Source organism: Formica exsecta, unplaced genomic scaffold (genome assembly GCF_003651465.1).
Source record: "Formica exsecta isolate Colony F162 unplaced genomic scaffold, ASM365146v1 scaffold353, whole genome shotgun sequence".
In the NCBI taxonomy this organism is placed as follows: domain Eukaryota; kingdom Metazoa; phylum Arthropoda; class Insecta; order Hymenoptera; family Formicidae; genus Formica; species Formica exsecta.
Window position 1 is genome coordinate 94,526 of NW_021850780.1, and position 17,237 is coordinate 111,762.

The 17,237-nt window shown below is 37.3% G+C and overlaps 2 protein-coding genes and 1 long non-coding RNA gene across 3 annotated transcripts in view; 1 reads left to right on the forward strand and 2 right to left on the reverse strand.

Moving 5' to 3' along the window:
- Window positions 1-13,247, forward strand: part of LOC115238725 (WASH complex subunit 2-like) — a 20,937-nt gene extending 7,690 nt beyond the window's left edge. Inside the window, exons 11-23 of the mRNA XM_029812772.1 lie at window positions 1,583-1,687; window positions 2,034-2,162; window positions 2,231-2,416; window positions 2,557-2,714; window positions 2,792-3,149; window positions 3,243-3,366; window positions 3,453-3,644; window positions 3,714-4,042; window positions 4,317-4,639; window positions 8,824-9,398; window positions 9,499-10,392; window positions 10,520-10,641; window positions 10,887-13,247. Of these exons, the coding sequence (XP_029668632.1) occupies window positions 1,583-1,687; window positions 2,034-2,162; window positions 2,231-2,416; window positions 2,557-2,714; window positions 2,792-3,149; window positions 3,243-3,366; window positions 3,453-3,644; window positions 3,714-4,042; window positions 4,317-4,639; window positions 8,824-9,398; window positions 9,499-10,392; window positions 10,520-10,641; window positions 10,887-12,404 (5,013 nt within the window). The 3' untranslated portion in view covers window positions 12,405-13,247. The remainder of the gene's footprint in view (window positions 1-1,582; window positions 1,688-2,033; window positions 2,163-2,230; window positions 2,417-2,556; window positions 2,715-2,791; window positions 3,150-3,242; window positions 3,367-3,452; window positions 3,645-3,713; window positions 4,043-4,316; window positions 4,640-8,823; window positions 9,399-9,498; window positions 10,393-10,519; window positions 10,642-10,886) is intronic.
- LOC115238699 lies at window positions 4,682-5,570 on the reverse strand. Its single transcript, XR_003884531.1, has 2 exons — window positions 5,105-5,570; window positions 4,682-5,005 (listed from the first exon to the last, which is right to left on the reverse strand). It is a non-coding gene; the product is annotated as an uncharacterized LOC115238699 (long non-coding RNA).
- On the reverse strand, window positions 5,687-7,753 carry LOC115238697. The gene is made up of 3 exons (XM_029812737.1): window positions 7,414-7,753; window positions 7,010-7,109; window positions 5,687-6,245 (listed from the first exon to the last, which is right to left on the reverse strand). Exons 1-3 carry the CDS (start codon window positions 7,484-7,486, stop codon window positions 6,134-6,136), a joined length of 285 nt encoding a protein of 94 aa, XP_029668597.1. The 5' UTR covers window positions 7,487-7,753; the 3' UTR covers window positions 5,687-6,133.
- Window positions 13,248-17,237: the final 3,990 nt, after the last annotated feature.

Genomic DNA, 17,237 nt, shown 5'->3' on the forward strand with positions numbered 1-17,237 from the left:
AGCGTCGTAACGTCCCAATAACGTGCCGCTCCGCATCAACTTGGACGCACTCTCGTCTGATATGTATTATGTACCAGAGCGGAATCAGCGCGTGTCCGATGCCGAATTCGTTATAAGTCCGTCGCGCTTCTCCCAAGAGGAAATACTCCGCGCTATCTCGGCGCTTGCTTCCTCCAAAGCGAGCGACTTCGATTCCGGAGTCACGCCGGTGACGCGGTTACGGGACGGCAACGCATCCTCTCAACGGGGAAACAGATGGACTCGGTCGACGCATTGTCGCGCGTATATGATGCACGTGCATATATGTATATGATGCGTATATATGTGTGTGTGTGTATTACTGCACGCACACGACGAGTATCCGTAGGATTCGTTCGTGCATTCCAGCGTCGGTCGGCGACGACGAGCGGAAAAATCGCGGGGATCCCGGGGATCGCGACCGTCGAGAGAGAGAGATAGAGAGATAGAGAGAGAAGCGAGGAAGGTGAACTTGTTCACACCGTGCTGTGACGCCGTTGCTGCTGCCAGCCGAGGTCGCCGACGACCGTGCTGGCGAGCGACGGGGCGTACTCGAAGCGCGTACCCTCGACGGCTAAGAGGAGAAGGAGGAGGAGGAGGAGGAGGAGGAGGATATTGACAAACAATCCGGCGGAGGGCGATTGCGTGCGACTCCGTCGACGGCGGCGCCGCTCGCGGTCCGCTTCCGCTCGTTCCATCGCGTTTTCCCCGGAACACGGAACAAAATAAATGCCTCGTCCCTCTCCCTCGCTCCACGACGCGGCGGTTACAGGTACACACATATATATATAACGATTAGATAAATCGAATGTTTCTTTTCTCTTCTTTTTTTATTTGAACAGCGACACCGAGGATAAATTTTATTTATACTTCTTATCTTTTTACGATTTACTCAGAAAGAGATAAGAAGAACAGTTTTATTACTTATAAAATATGCGTGTATAGTGTAACAGCGAAAGGGATTGCGTTCGATACCCGATATATGTATTATATATACGTAATAAAAAATGTCTGCGTTTATTGTATAATAATATAAACACAAGTATATGAGTATGTGCGCAAAATATATATATTGTAACAGCGCGAGCGATTGCGTCCGATAACTGATATATATATTATATATATATACATAATAAAATGCCTGTATATATTATTATTGTATAATAATAATAAAAATGACTGTGTATGTATGTACAAAATGTAGTGTAAGAGCGAAAGCAATCAATTTAATGAAAATATCTTTATTTTACATATATATTGGGATATCCAATAGCAGGGGTTATAATGTGTGAATAATATATCTATATCATATCCTTCGTGTAGATAAATTTTCTTTTTCTTTATGTCGCGGATGAGAAAAAGATATTATTGTTTACATTCACGCTGTATATATACAATATATATATCGCAAGATGGAAATGTGTTTATATATGATGAGATTATCATCCGCCCTTGGCGCCGACTTCTGACAGCGCTTCTGACATTACTCCGATAATCCGCTCGCAGTGCGGGCGTTCCTCTATTTTTTTTTTCTCTCGTACAGTGCGAATTTCGATAAAGAAAGTTCAGGCATAGTTTTCTTTCGCTAATCTGTTTAAATGTGATCGCTAGAGGGAAAGTTTCGTCGCTTTCTCCGTGTATTGGACGCGGGCACAAGTTGCTCGACATGGTGAGTGAAATATTCCAATAAACGATGACATTTGCTCTCGCTTATAGGTTAGCAGGTATAAATAAAGGAACGTGTTATATGTGATTTTCAGAAACTATATTCAATTCGAGATCAGTCCGATTGCGTAGTTTCTTTTTTTTATTTGCACAATTTTGATCGAAAAATCGTCTTTTTTTTCTAATTGAACTGAGTTTAATATTAATACATCAGTATATATATACTTGGTGTTGATACATATTGCATTCAGTATTTGGTAATGGTTGTTTTTTTCTTTTTTTAGATTTTTGATTGTAACAAGAAATAAACATAATGAAATATTTTTTGATCGATTATTTCATTGTGACAGGAACCGTCGAACGGCATAGACAAATCATGGGATTATCCCTGGACCACGGAAGAGATGAGGAAAAAGAGGAGGGAGTGGAGTCTGGCGGGTGATGTTGGACTTCTCAAGCATCTTCAACAATTTTCTGAGGTATAGTTTATTTTGCGACACTTATACTCGATGGCACACAGACATTATTATTTTGTACAAAATTCTAGAATCTGATGTCTAGAGCCGACAAAACTCAAGCTGCTTTAGACACATTAACGACACAATTAAAAGAAACAGGGATATTAGTTGACAATGTTACTAATACATCTTTGGCTTTAGCCAATACTCAATTTATTGAAAGTCGTGTTCAGGAAGATGACATAGAAATTAAGGAAAATTCTGAGAAACAAGAAGTAAGTATATGTGTGTTTCAAGGAATTAATATTTTTTAATACATTTCAATATGTAATGTACTTTATGATAAATACTACTCTTCGATAAATATCTGTGAAAAATCATCCAAATAAAATTATTTTTTCTTAATTTTCATGAGAATGTGAATAGTCAGGATTTAGTACCAGAGAATCTTCTAGCCAGCATAAGTGAGAGTGTTAAGCAAGGTTTAAATATAATGGATGAAAAGTACAAAGTAATGGATGTGGCTTGTAGCGACAGCGAAGAGGAAGATGAAGGCGGTGCAGTAGTATTCAGGTATATCACTGGATGCTGTTATTTTCATTGTCATATATATGAAATTTCTTTCATTCTAAAATATGATCGGTTTACAGTGTCATTGTTGGGCCCAATGATCCTTACCAAGATCGACCCCTACCATACGTTATTGGGTCCGACAAGTGGATGGCGTCGAATAAGATAGGTTTAGAGAGCAGCAGCAGCGAATCCGAACAAGCCGACGAAGAAAGGGAAGAATCGGAAAGCGAGAAGGAGGACGCGAGTGTGCAAAAGATGTTTAACAGTCGACATAATCCGGATATAAATATAGCGAGATTGTCATCGTCCTCTAGCGATTCGGACAACTATAATGATTCAAGTAATGTACCTTACATCAACAACAAGGCGGATACGATTTCTCAGAATAATTTAAATTCTGCCTCGGAGTCCGTCACACCTAATAATGTATCAAAGGTAATCGATGGATCATGTGTGAAAAAATTTCTCTATTATATTTTTACCTTCTAAAACTTTTCAGACGAGTTTATATATTGTTTTCTATTGCAGACGTCTAATGAAACGGAGCCCAGTTTTGCAGAAGAGTTGGCCAAACGATTAGGCACTGTTCGCCAAGCGCAGAATCCTGTCGTTGTGGATGAAACCAATGAATCGTCGATCAATCGATTTAAAAGTACACGCATTTCACAATCTTTATCACAAATAAACAAAATAAAAATTATGAATATTTACACGGTTTGACAATGATCTCTTTATCAGGTGATTTATTTACATCAGAGAAGGATGAAAATGTGTTTAATGATAGTTCAGATAATTTGTTCAGCAACAAGAAGGGTCTTTTTGATGATCAGGTGTCCGCAAACCTGTGGAAAGAGAAGTCGATTAAATCTTACAAGAGTAACAATATTATACCACCCAGTATTGACGTACCACCACCGATTAATATAGTTTGTAAGTACTTTTATTTTTATGAAACCCTTCATAATAGATTAATTTTTTTTAATTCGTCTGTGCTTTCAGCAACGAAGCCAAAATCGGCAATCGATGATTTATTTGCCGATGCCGATTCAGACGAAGACTCAGATATTTTCTCATCCAGGAATATCATCAAGAAACGCACGAAAGAACCCACCATCGGTGATAATATTCGCCCCGCAGCAAAGGGATTTTTGAACGTCATGGGGACTACCGGTAACATCGCCACCAGCACGCCGGAATCCAATATCAACGCCTCGGGTCTGTTCAACGATGATGAAAACGATGTTGCGAATCTGTTCGAAAGCCCCAAGAAGGAATCTCATAAAACTGGGGATAATCCTACAAATACGATTCAGGAATCGAGTAAAAAAGTAAGCTGTCGGTATGATTTGTACGTAATCTTTTTGACATTATTGATATCTATATTCGAATAACATAACTTTCCAGAATATAAATCTTTTTGCAATTTAATTAAATTAATTTTAATTTCCAAAGTTACACGTTATATTTTTTTACATAAAAAATCAGTTATATATCAATATTTTTACATTATTACACTGATGATAAAAAAAAACTAAATTTGCAATTATATATCACAATAAAATCAACATATACTTGACTAATAGAGATTAAAATAAATTGCAGGAATCGATACTCGGCAATGTTTTATCGTCGGACATCGAGAGCAAACTATCGAGTCGAATAATGCAACGACGGCAGGAATCATCCGGCTCGTCGTCCGATAGCGATGTGTCAGGAAATTGTGATAGTGCGACAAAAAGCAACGCCGAGCCAGCGTCCGCAGAGAGAGACATTTCAAATGATAACACTGCGATCGCGAACCGCCGTTTGCAGATCACGCCGGCCGAAAATTCCGCGGAGAACGTACTCGTCGAAAACGTCAACAACAGCAGCGGAATATATATGCAACCGTCTAGCATCGATAACACTGTCGGGTCGGGTTTGTGGTAAGTTGTCATATTCTTTTCTTTTTAATAATTTTCTAGAGCATTTTATAAACATTTTTTTCAGTTAAATTGCGTTGAAGGATTGTTTCTTCTTTATTTGAAACGAAACTTGATTAATCAATTCGCTATAAATGCATCACATATTAAAGTAATTGCTATCGCGATAAACTTTTCAATTAAATCGTAGATATTAAAACTCTATTTCTTAAATTAAATATATGTATAAAGCACATACACATACCATCGATCGCGCGCGCGTTTACTCGCATCAAATGTTGAACTAAACGATTATTTGAGAATCTCGAGTTGCATTTTGCGGAAACGTATACGATGACACATGATACCGACGTTTGACGAGGTCAGCGTCTAAAACAAAGAGATTGCGGCTTTATTCCGTATTCATGGACGCTAACGTTGCATCCAGAATGCATGCGGAATGAGAATCGTCGTCGAGGTCAATCGTACCTGAAGCTGTTTGATTTCCGAGGAATATTTATTTAGATATTCTAGTCTCTCGGTTCTCCTCATATCGGTAAATCGGATATGCGTGCCAGCCCATTTTCTCTTTTTCTTTCTCTCCTGGGATTTACACACATGCCAAGTACTTTACAGTGTCATTGAATCGATGACCCAAACATTAGTCACTCGTCTTACGTTACGTTCTATTACGCGCGCTGCCGCGCGGCGAGTAAATACCGCGCGAGCGTCCAAGGCGAGCTTCTTCAGTACGACTGAATATGCGTTGCCTATCGCCAGTTGTTGACTCTCTCATCGCCTAATCTCGAGAAATGTGACGACGACCGAGTACAAAAATTTTAGTGACTCGGTCCGAAGTGATAGGGAAAAGAATATTCAGTTTTTTTTTGCAGAACATCAGTCTGCAAACTGTTGCTCGAGAAACTGCTCTCTGTCAACTCCGAAAAAATGGAAGGCAAGTAGAGAAAATATAAACGATATAAAGTCGATATACTTTCCAATTGATTTGAATTAAAGCCGAATTTATTCACGAAATAAATATCACTTTCTTTTCGAGAAAAGAACATTTTCTTTTTTCTTTCAAAGACGCTACAGCTTCTCGTTAATTTCGCGAAATTTTACGGGCAAGCGAGGATTCGGGCGAAAATGGCATTTATTTGAGTTTTTTAATGCTGTTTTGGAAGTTTTTTATTTAGCTTTGCGGAATATATGAGTGAGTGAAGAGAGGAGAGTGTTTTTGCGTTTTCTCGTCGCGCGCAGAAATCGCATGTAAAGAATCGTGAAATGCGACGGTGATGCAAACTAAAAATAGTATGAGCGACGAGAAGCACCAGGACGCAAGTAGATAAATTCGGTTTTGGCGTTATCGCGTGCGTAAGACATCTGGATTTATATCCAGTTGCGATAAATAACAGGCAAGCGAAGAAAGTGGTGGATCTTGCGTTTTTTTAGATTCAGACGAGAGGGATATTTTTATTTTACGGAAATATATATATTTGGTAGAGTGTCCTAATTTCTTTACTTTTCCTCCTTACAAATCGGTCTTTCGCAGCAATCTGGATAAGGTTTGCTGAAGTCCGTGTCGCGATAATCCACTTGCTTTCCTTCCGGACAGTGAGCTAAGGGACATCTAAAAAGAAACAAAATAATAAATAATAATTTAATATTTAAATTCAACGAGATCAGAAAATAAAATTTTGTAGAGAAAATTTTTTTTTATTATTGAATAGAGATATCGAGAATATTATTATATCGAATCTATTGTGTCACAGAAGAGAAAGATGTGAAATTTGTAAATGTTAAATAAAACAAGATATTTCGCTCTTTTCATAGAGTATTATCTTGTTGCAGTATAATTAAAGTAAACCATAGTCTCTTTGATTTGTTGGCAAATGTATCGTGCCCCAGAAATCATGTACTTTCTCTACGTCGCAAATAGAGTGGAAATGTCACATATGTGAAACTATAAATAATTCTTTCTCATAACTGATTTTGCGGATTCGAAAGCTTTGACAAATTAATCATTCAACGTTACACGAGAAACGACATTATTCAATCAAAATCTCAAACAGACTTTTCCGATTGTTCTTTTTTTTTTTTTTAATTTAGAATTTGGATGATCAATCGTGTATTAATTATCATTATTGCACATTCCGTAAAAGTCGATTTGCATTGCAGCTCGAAGGTCGGGATAACCGGTTATCAAAGGATTCTTATGTAATCGCCGGCTTTTTTTGAATAGAAAATTAAACAATCGAAAGCATCAAGTATTAATCAAGTATAATTAAAGATTTTTTTTTTTCGGAATACACGAAATCTCGTATCTAGCTGCATCAGATGTAGCGAGGAGATATTTTAAGCAGGATTAATTTGAGAAATAAGACTTGGACTCACCCGAGCATTGTCATTTTACCCTCCGCGTGACAAGTGATCCGTAAACATCGCCGAGTGTGTTGACCCACACTTAGAGTCTCGCCTTCAAACGGACAGCCGTCTACGTAAATAAAATCGTATCGTAGAGAAATTCCATTCATGCGCTGGAAGTATCATTAGCCCTAGCATTCGTTTTTGGGATAATTATTTATTTTGCGCCAAAAATATATAATCTGTCATCGAAATAAGGACGCGGGGACCTCGTGTTTACGCGGCGTTCAAAAGACAGAGAGTCTCTCGCTTTCAATATATATAATTGTTAGCAAGATCTTAAGCCGTTCTACTACGTGTTTACAATTCCGTGGTATCTGCATCTCTTCCTTTCAGAAATATACTCTTCTAATCGCTAAGTTACGCAAACTTACCTGGCAAATGCACAGCGTGCGCGAACACGCATACCATCAACAAGATCGCGCAACGGACCAGACGACCCTTCATCGTCTTCTTCCTTGCTTAGAAAGGTATCAGGAAGGGGAGAGTCAACAATCAGGCTAAAATACTCATCCAGCTCTTATATATAGCTTCTCCCTCCTTTCGTATACAGTGTTGTGTGACCTCTAGGAGAACATCTCTCGTATCCCATCTCCGGCACTGATGCAAAACGCGCATTATTGCGCGCGCGGAGACTTAGCAACAGGATAAGAGAAAAAAAGGAAAGTGTCAAATCAATGAAATAACGCCAGTCAGCGTTAATCAATGATGACTTATCCGAGCACGTTACAGTCCCATTCTTGTCATCGCTGAGCGTGTCTATCGCGCTTCGTTTCAAACAACGTGTTAAACGTCAATTATAATTCGCGGATGTTTATGTTCGAGCTCTTACACGTCAGAAGTCTTTGCAAGTAAAAAGGAGGATTCTTTTTTCGATTTCTACTAATTGGATGCATAATCGAGTATTCGGCTTGCCTTGACATATAATGAAGGCAAGATTCTCCCGTTGATCTTTCCTGGATTACATTTAAGTTATAGAGAGACGTAACGAGGATTTTTACATATTTATATTGTATCTTATTTTTACGACAAAAAAACAATCGCTAGCATTGCATTGTTTTGAGTCAAAAACACATTCGGGAATTGTGTCAAGTACCTAATCGACAAACAGGCATAATTAATTATCCATATTTATAAGACAATTTTTAGCGAGAATCTATTAAGCTAATCTAATATTTACATAATTGAATCCTCGTCTTTCTTTCGAATTTTGTCGAAGGAGTGACGTGAGAAATCGGAATAGCTTATAAATATACAGATCACTAGACTAAACAACTAAATTAAATATCCGCAAAATAGTTTGCTTTAAAAAGTAGAATTGAATTATTCCGCGATAAAATTACTTATTTTATAAAGATGCTTCATCAATCATTCGCAATATGTCGTATCGTGCATATTATTCTTAACATCAAATATCATAGTATATCTATGTAGGTCATAGATCATCATTTATCGCGATACTCGACCATCGCTAGAGTTTGGACGACGAATTTTTGAGCTAAGATGAATTTTCATTGGCGCGAATACTTTTATTTTACCAATGTGGCGAGAGATTTGATCGCACACCGCACTAATACCGATCTATTGATCGTACTGTCTTTTATATACATGTAAGATAAAAATTTTTATAATTTCAGGCAGGCTTATTAAATTATATTTTTATTATTATTATTATTTATATCTTATATTTATTTCTCTGGTTCTAGTTGAAAGATAAATATTTACCGCTTTCGTTCAGCGGTTCGCAAGGTAATTGAAAATACTCAAGCTTCTTCTTTCCTCAGGATGAATTTCCAGCCGGAGATGAGTTCAACGAGGCTCAAATCCGAGGAGATCTACCGCGAACGTGTTACCAGTGACAGCCTCTTCGCGGCGCAAACACGCTATCCCGCCAACCCGGCGAACGCTAACAGCAACAGCAATAATCAACAGCAGCAATCACGACAGGAGCAGCAGGACAACTCGTCTTTGCTGCAGGACGACGTATTCGAGAACGACGGTCTTTTCGGGCCGCCGCCGTTGCCCACTAAGTCAGACTCGAGACGAGCGCCAAAATCGAAGATCTCATTGCTCTTTGACGATTCCGATTCCGGCGACGAGCTCTTTTCCGCCGCGAGCTCTGGTTCCAGATCGCAAAAGAGCACGGATTTTCTCGCCGCGGTATCGTCAAGCGACAGGACGGCCAAGGCAACTCCGAAGAGTGGCGGCCTGTTCAACGACGATAACATATTCGGCAGCAAGGACGCACCAGACATTGATATATTCGACGTTGCATCAAAATCAAGATCGGCTTCGAACGATTTGTTCGATAGTCGCGGCCGGGAACAATATTCAGCAACGTCGAAGAGCAATAACGTCGGTAAGTATAGAGCGTATTTTGATTCCTATGATTCTTCGAATGACATTTTATTTTGACACGACAAGACTTCATTGTTTTTTTTCTAATTGTAAATTGCTAGATAATTTACAAAACAAAATGGAGTCCAAGAGGATCAGTCTTTTCGACGACGACGACGACGGCGACGACGGCGACTTGTTCAGCGGCGCGAAACCAATGAAACCGAAGAGCGACCGTAAGACTGATGTTCTCTTCGAGGACGAGGATGATTTGTTTCTGTCAATCAAGGCGAGCGATAAGAGACGCTCCTCGATAGAGAAAGATGCATCAGTTGAACCAAAAATCGACGTCTCCAAAAATGTTTCTAGTGTGGAAGTTGAAAAGAAGAGCAAAGATGATTCTTCGGATTATACGGGTGAACTGTTTTCGAAAACGACGAAAACCCATAGCCTTCTGTTTGAGAATGACGATTACGACGATCTGTTCGGCAAAAAGGACGCAGTGCCGCGCGAGGACGATCGATCGAAACCTGAATCCAAAGAAAAAGTCAAGAAAGATATCATCGAGAAGGTGCAAAAACTTTCTGAGCAAAATAAAGATTCGGAATCTTCAAGTTTAAATCGTGATATCAAGACGACTACGGAATCCAAAAATATCGTCGCAAAGAGTGATATAAACGAGGAAAAGAATAAAGCTGAAATCGGAGAAACGTCCTCCAAAACTGACGAAGATGGCAGGACAAAGAAGAATTCACCGCCGAAAACATTGAGCATTTGGACGACTTCTTCGCCGCCATCCGAAGAACAGAACGGCCAACAAGTTCACCGAAAATCGGTGTCTGGTAAGATAAAGAATCTAATGGGAAAGATGGGCGACTTGAAAATACTCTCGCCGATGGATGCACCGCCGTTATGGAGGAAAAGCGAGGACAAGACGGATGAAGACGAAGATATTGTGGATAGAGACAATGGAGATCAGGGTGTCGGTGGATACGTTTCGCCTCCTAGTGTGTCGGGTGATTATCGTTTAACAAGATATCTACTTGTAATGTAATTTTAATGTTTTGCGTTTTGCGTTTTGAATATTTATTAAGTTAATTAAAAGATTGAATTTTGAAATAATTTAAGAAATTATTTTTACAGAAGGTAGCGCGTGCAAGGAGTCTTCTTATTCGACAACAATCTCCACCACCAGCAATGTGGAAGTGGCTATAAACTTCGACGATCTGGCTCAAGTAGAAACATTGTCTACTACCGCGTCCAAGGTACTTATTAAATTGAAACATAAACGAATTTATTCATTCGTTAAGTTTTGCACAATATTTCACGAAAATTTCTTGGAATAAAAGGAAGAAGAGTAGCTTTTAACGTTCAATGGAATTTTAAAGTATATTTTTTTTAACCTATCTTATTTTTACTAATACTAATAAAGACGCGCCTCTTTATTCGGGATATTATGAATAATTTATATCTTTATCTTCATTACTATCGCGTTAATTTTATTTTTTAGAGCCGAGTAAGGATTCAAGCAAAACGCCGTCCTCAGAGCCGGCACGCCCGGAAGTCCGCATTGCGACACAGCGGCATTGATTTCGATACGGTCGACAATGCAGACAACGATAACTCTTTGGACGAAAGCCACACTAGTACCTTATCGTCTACCAAAGATTTGTCCGCCGCTCCGGCAATTAGCGCAACTGATCGTTTGACCGCCAACAATGCTCAACGCTCGACAATCGATCCTTCTTCCACAGATGACAAGTCTGAGCTGGGTAGCATTAGCAAGGAGAGCTCGATGAGTGTGAACAAGAACACTCTATTGTCGCCATCCACTGACGAAGAAGATCTGTTCGATGTGCCGCCAGATCTGCCGGAAGATCCGCAAAGGGAGGATACGTTGTTCGGTAGGGCACCGATACTTTCGCCGATTGACGACGGACAGTCTGACAGAACACCTGTTGCTGTCAAACCTCTAATCGATACTGTGATTAGAAAGATCGTCGATATCGATATGAACGCGGAGAATAAGAAAAGTCCTAAACAAGATTCTAGCGAATTAACGGGATCGGATGTCAATACCAAATCGGACACCTTGAAGAACGCCAAGAAGAGGGATGATAAGCGTACATTCAACGAAGAGCGAGATGAAGTGAGTAGAGAATCCAGCGAAGAACCGAGCGATCCTCTGCGCGACAGCAGCCACGATCCACTGAAAGATCCTAGTCAGTTGTTCGCATTCGTCACGAAGACGCCGTCGCCGGAGAAAAGCAAAGGATTGCTGTTTTCCGAATCGGACGATAGTTTGTTTTTTAGTGGTTTAGCAAGAAAATCGAGCGAGCCGAGCAAAAAGAAGACCCTGGATCTATTCGCGGATGATGATGCGGGCGGCGACCTGTTTTCCGCGGCGCCGTTAAAGAAAACGGTGAAAAAATCGTTGCGAGACACAAAGATCAGTCTCTTTGGCGACGATGATGATGTACATAACGAGGACGATAGTCTTTTCGGCAGCGCATCCGGCAAAACAAAGCAAGACAGCCAAAAATTAAATTCTGTTCAAGCTGGACGAAAGAAGAACATTTTTGACGACGACGATGACGACGATTCCAATCTGTTTGTCGAATCGTCCGGCCAATCACAGAAATCGGATAGCACATCGTTCTCGGAGCCCAAACACGATCTCGCTGATTCTCAAGCCAAGAACTCGAACTTGAAAGATATCTTTGGTGACGTGGCGTGCAACGCTTTTCCTTCTGGCGGAAAGGTCGACGACGATGTCGATCTTTCCGCCGCGAGAAAAGTTGTTCCTAAGAAAGTTGTCAAGTCCCTGTTTGCGTCAGATGATGAGGACGACGACAACGACGATCATATCTTCGGCAAGCAGTCATCTATGTCGACAGACTCGAAGACGAATGCGAAGATGAGCGCGCCGAGTTCAAGATCAGCCATGAAGAAATTGGTCACTAGGGACTTGAAGAAAACGGCTGAGAAGATCGTCGAGGACCCGTTGAGTCTCCTTCAAGATGACTAAATGTGTTTTCTTAAGATAAATACCTGTGAGATTTCTTATATGCTCAGCCACAAAAGTTTATATATGCATACACGTACATCTAGGAAACTAAAGGAAGGGCTAATAAAATATATATATCTTTTGTAATTACTTGTCACGCATTTGATTAAACACTTAATTTACATGATATTAATTCATCCAATACACACTAAAATCTTCAATCCTTAGCATGACATAATATTCGATTTTATTGGGAAAAAATCGAAGTTAGATAAACATATGTATAACAGCACTTTATATCTTTAACTATTTTATTCGCTTTAATTGGTGAAATATTCGTGCATACTATTTTAATACACTAAATAGACTTTTGTGGCTTAGGCATGTATGTATATATATATATTTTTATTTATATTTTGTTACGTCTCTCACAAAGTTGTTCTATAATATGAAAAAGCCTGTATTGATAAAAAATGGGTAGCGTGCAATTCGTGAGAAATAGATAATTTTGTTTCTCGGCTGTATTTATTATTTTGCTAGCCAGATCTGAATTATTCTTTTTTTTACACGTGCCACATTATAGATCGTTTTATCTTATTTGCCGACGAAGATTGCAATAAAATGTACAAGTATTTCAATTTTTAACATTTATTCGATACACAACGAACATAATTAGTTTACACTCACATTGTAATTAAGTGAAAGTCTCACCTTATTCGTGCAATATGTATATTTTTCTCTCTACTATCGCTCTTCTTCATTACGTGAATAAATTCGCCTCGCGCGCGCTTGTGATTTACGTCATGTATATATCATCCTGATGAGTCATATACTTTATTGTTACAATAAAATTTATTCGATGATCTCTCGTATAATTCAGTGATGGACAATCCAGTCTCCGTGATCCTTTTAATCCTAGATAATACCGATCTTAAATAACGTTTATAATTCGAACCTTTATATAATACAATTTTTGATAAGATAAATAAAATAATTTTTATTTATTAAAATAAAAACAAAATAATTTTTTTGCATAAAAATATATTTCGGAGATCAGAGTAATTACTCAATTGGAAAATATCAATCACTGTATGCATTGTGTGCGAGATAGAACATTTTTAAACAAACTCGATTTAATAGACGTTCTCGATAAATACAAGAATAAGATGTAAATTATATTTATTGTATATTTTGTTTGCTAACATCATTATGCTTTTAAACCTCGTTATCAAAGAATTACGCGTTTAATTTATGATGTAATATTTGAGATGAACTAATGTATTAATACTTCTGCAAATTCACATTTCTTTGTTTATCTCGTTCGATATTAAATATAAAATACAAAAAAGTCACGATAAATATTACAATAACTTACAAAAAACAATTACACAATTCGTTGTACATAGTACTTAATCGCAATCAAAGTTACATTCCGTAAATTAAATCCTAATGCAAAAAAGTAATTATTCTAAAATCGTGACAGTGTCGAAATATCTCTGAATTCTGCGCATATCTGAAAGAGAACCAATAACAAACTAAAGTTATACATACTTGGAAAATTATATTCCAAGTTAAAAAAGGCATTACTAAAAAATACTCGTAAAGAAAAGAAAATAGAAATTTATATTATTTATTTATTAGTAGAAAATTTTAATAAAGATACTTGGAAATGAGAGAAGAGATTTTTCACGGCTTCGATATTTTGTCCTTTGTACTTATACGATAAGATCGCCAAGACGGCGCGCGTTTCATTAGAGAGATCTGTATATTAATCTGTATGTAATAAGCGATGAAAAAAGAAAATGGCTAAAGAAAAATATGAGTTTCCGGGGATGCACGAACAGAGTTAGATGAACGAAGATGTGGAGGGACAGAGTCCCTGAGGAAAAAGTTCCTCTATACTTGTCATCACATCATCGCATCTTTTCTTTAATTCACTCGATCGATTTACTAAAGTTTCTCTTTAAAGAGAGAGAAAAACAGCTCATCCGATACAATTTTTGTAAACTTGACGAATTACACGAATGTCTTATACTACGTTAAACTCTACGATTGCATTTATTAACGCCTTGAGTCATTCTCGAAAAGAATGTCCTTAATTATCGGATCAAGGTGATTGTTCCTCAGGAATAATTCTTTGAGGAGATCGCAAAATTTGTGCTAGCGCGACGATGGTCGATCATTTTCAGCTGCATAATCGAGAAAATCGCAAGCTGGATTTTAAAAGACATTTTGATCCACATACTATGTATATTCCGATTAGAGAGAGAGAATGTATTATTTTTATTATTTGTAAAACGCAATTCTCTCTGAAAATTAATTATTACTATACTTTATTCTATAAAATATCGAAACTCAATAATAATTAATTTCAACACAAACTCACTTTTTTTCTATTTTATAACGAAAGAACTGATATGTATTTTCTGTATGAGAAAATATATAAAATTCTACAATAAGACAAGAAGGTCGCTAAAATCCAGCATCGATAATCCCACATCGTTTTGTTTCGTGTACGAGATACAGTCGCTGTGTGCAAGATCTCATGTAGAAAATAGTTCCGCTCATGCGAAAACGTTTATAGAAGTGAAACACAGCTATGGATTATAATAAATTACTAGACTAGATTTTCCGAGTTTCGGGATCTCTCTGTCCCGCGAAATCTCTCGATCTGCTAATAAATAGTCGGTATACAAAATATTGTCTCTTATCGATATCGCGGACGGCAAACACTGTGTCGACAACACGCCGTACCTGTTGCGTGATATATGCACAAATACGTGTCATGTACAAAATTTTCGCGTTGAATGCATCATCATCGTAACATTCGGATTCTTTAAAAAGAATGTTCGTGCTAATTTACTGGTCCATAAATTCCTGAAATAGGTTTACGTCGAACATATCATCGGACTATCCGATTACAAATATATAACTCGAATTTTTCCTTTTTTCTTTGTAACGTGATTAATACCGCGAAATTCGATCGGTTTTCTCTCTCACGTGGACTATTATCTAAACACTTGATGTATAATAATAGTACAAACTTAAATTTATGCAATTGTCATCACGTTACCATTCTATTTTTTGTTAAGTTCCATTTAATGAGGATTTATTCGTGGAAAATTACAGTTGCCAGAGGAAACTGATGTGAGAAATATAATTAGTCCCGCGAGAGAAAAACACATGTATTATATAATAAATCTAACAATAAGTAAATATAGATCTCTCCTTAGTTAGTCTAGTTATATATATGTATCATCCTATATATATTTGCTCTAAAATATCTTCCAGAAATATAAAAAATGTCCAATGTACAAATTGTGGTGCACCACGAGTGTTGTGATGCAGTGCGCGATGTAGCTTCTAGGAGATGATCTTTTCTCTCCTGAAATCGCAATCCCTAGAAGCTACATACGTCGCGTAATTTTACGTATCTTGAATGAAATGCACATTATAGCGTAATTTGTTGGTTTTAACCGCTTTCTGATAAGGCTTCCGGTTGCAAACGTATACAAATGTTAAGATTCTTAACAAAAATAAATGTATATTAATGAATTTTGTCGAAAAATGCATTTCTGATCATCGATTATAAGCGAAATTGATATTAATGTAAAGTAAGCAAAATTTTTTGATTACGGTTCATAATTTTTCAATAAATTGATAGGATTATTATTTCTGTAGTATCAGCTATTGTGTGCCAATTCAATTCGCGAGTGTAATATAAGTAACACTACGAGAATTATGAAATTATAAAGTATAAAACAACGCTATAAAAAATATATTTCACTATCGATATATATTTATATCTCCTCGAGACGTCCGATATATTTATTGTCCTTTTCTTCCTATTTTCATGGAAACCTCTTAACGAAAGAATTAATCGTACAAAGAGAGGCGAAACTAATCTAAGCTTGTTTCGTATAATTTTTGCAAAATCGCTTTTTCGTATAACATTTGTAAAAGTGATTTTTACATTCGCGAAAAAAGAGTATCAAAATTCGCGTATAAACATTCACAAAAAAAAGAGTATTAAAATTCATGATAAAAAAGTAGAGTACTTACACGAGAATTACTCTATGGATCAAAGTATTTTCTTTCTATCTCATGTGCATTCACGTATAAAATATCTTTACATTAATAAAATCATACAAACATACAAAATCGATTGTAATGATAAATTCATATACGTTGCTAATAATACAAACGAATATTACAGAAAATATTGAAAATTAGTGCATGTACTATGTATACAGGGTGTCTATACAAACTGTCCCCACCCTCTATATTTCGGAAACAGCTCAAAATTATGAAAAACTGCGAAATACATGTTCGATCATTTCGAGGGGCTACTCTTTTAAGGAGGTTGGGGAAGTTGTTTTCCCAAGGGGGTGTCTCAGGGAGATCCCAACTCAAAAATTTCAAATGGAATCCCCCATATTGTAGTATATCGTTTGAAAGCGCACAAAACAAGAAAATTTTTGGCGCAAACCGGAGATTGATACTTGACCTATTCAGAAGTTATTTACGGTCAAAGCTTGAAAAAGCCAATTTTAAAAAAATCGTTACTCTCATTTAGAAAATCTTAAAAAAACGTTCGAGGTATGAAGGTGTTTCTTTTTTTAAGTCCTTTCCATAAAAAATTCAGATTCGGCTTTGGTTTTATAAAAAAAAAATTAAAATTTTGGCGTTATCTTGAATTTAACAATTTTTTGCGTACCCTTTTAAAAATTTTGAGCCGTTTCCGAAATATAGAGAGACAGACTTTATAAACATTCTGTATGTGTACAATGGCCGTGTTCTAAAATTCACTGCTAGTACTAAAAATCTATAATGCACATGATGTAAACTATAGAT

Bases quoted from the DNA above. Each gene is read 5' to 3' on its own strand.
- LOC115238697 (XM_029812737.1), bottom strand. From the start codon at position 7,486: ATGAAGGGTCGTCTGGTCCGTTGCGCGATCTTGTTGATGGTATGCGTG. The intron at 7,110-7,413 runs GTAAGTTTGCGT...TTATTTACGTAG, and splicing joins GCACGCTGTGCATTTGCCAG to ACGGCTGTCCGTTTGAAGGC. The intron at 6,246-7,009 runs GTGAGTCCAAGT...GTTTCTTTTTAG, and splicing joins GGTAAAATGACAATGCTCGG to ATGTCCCTTAGCTCACTGTC.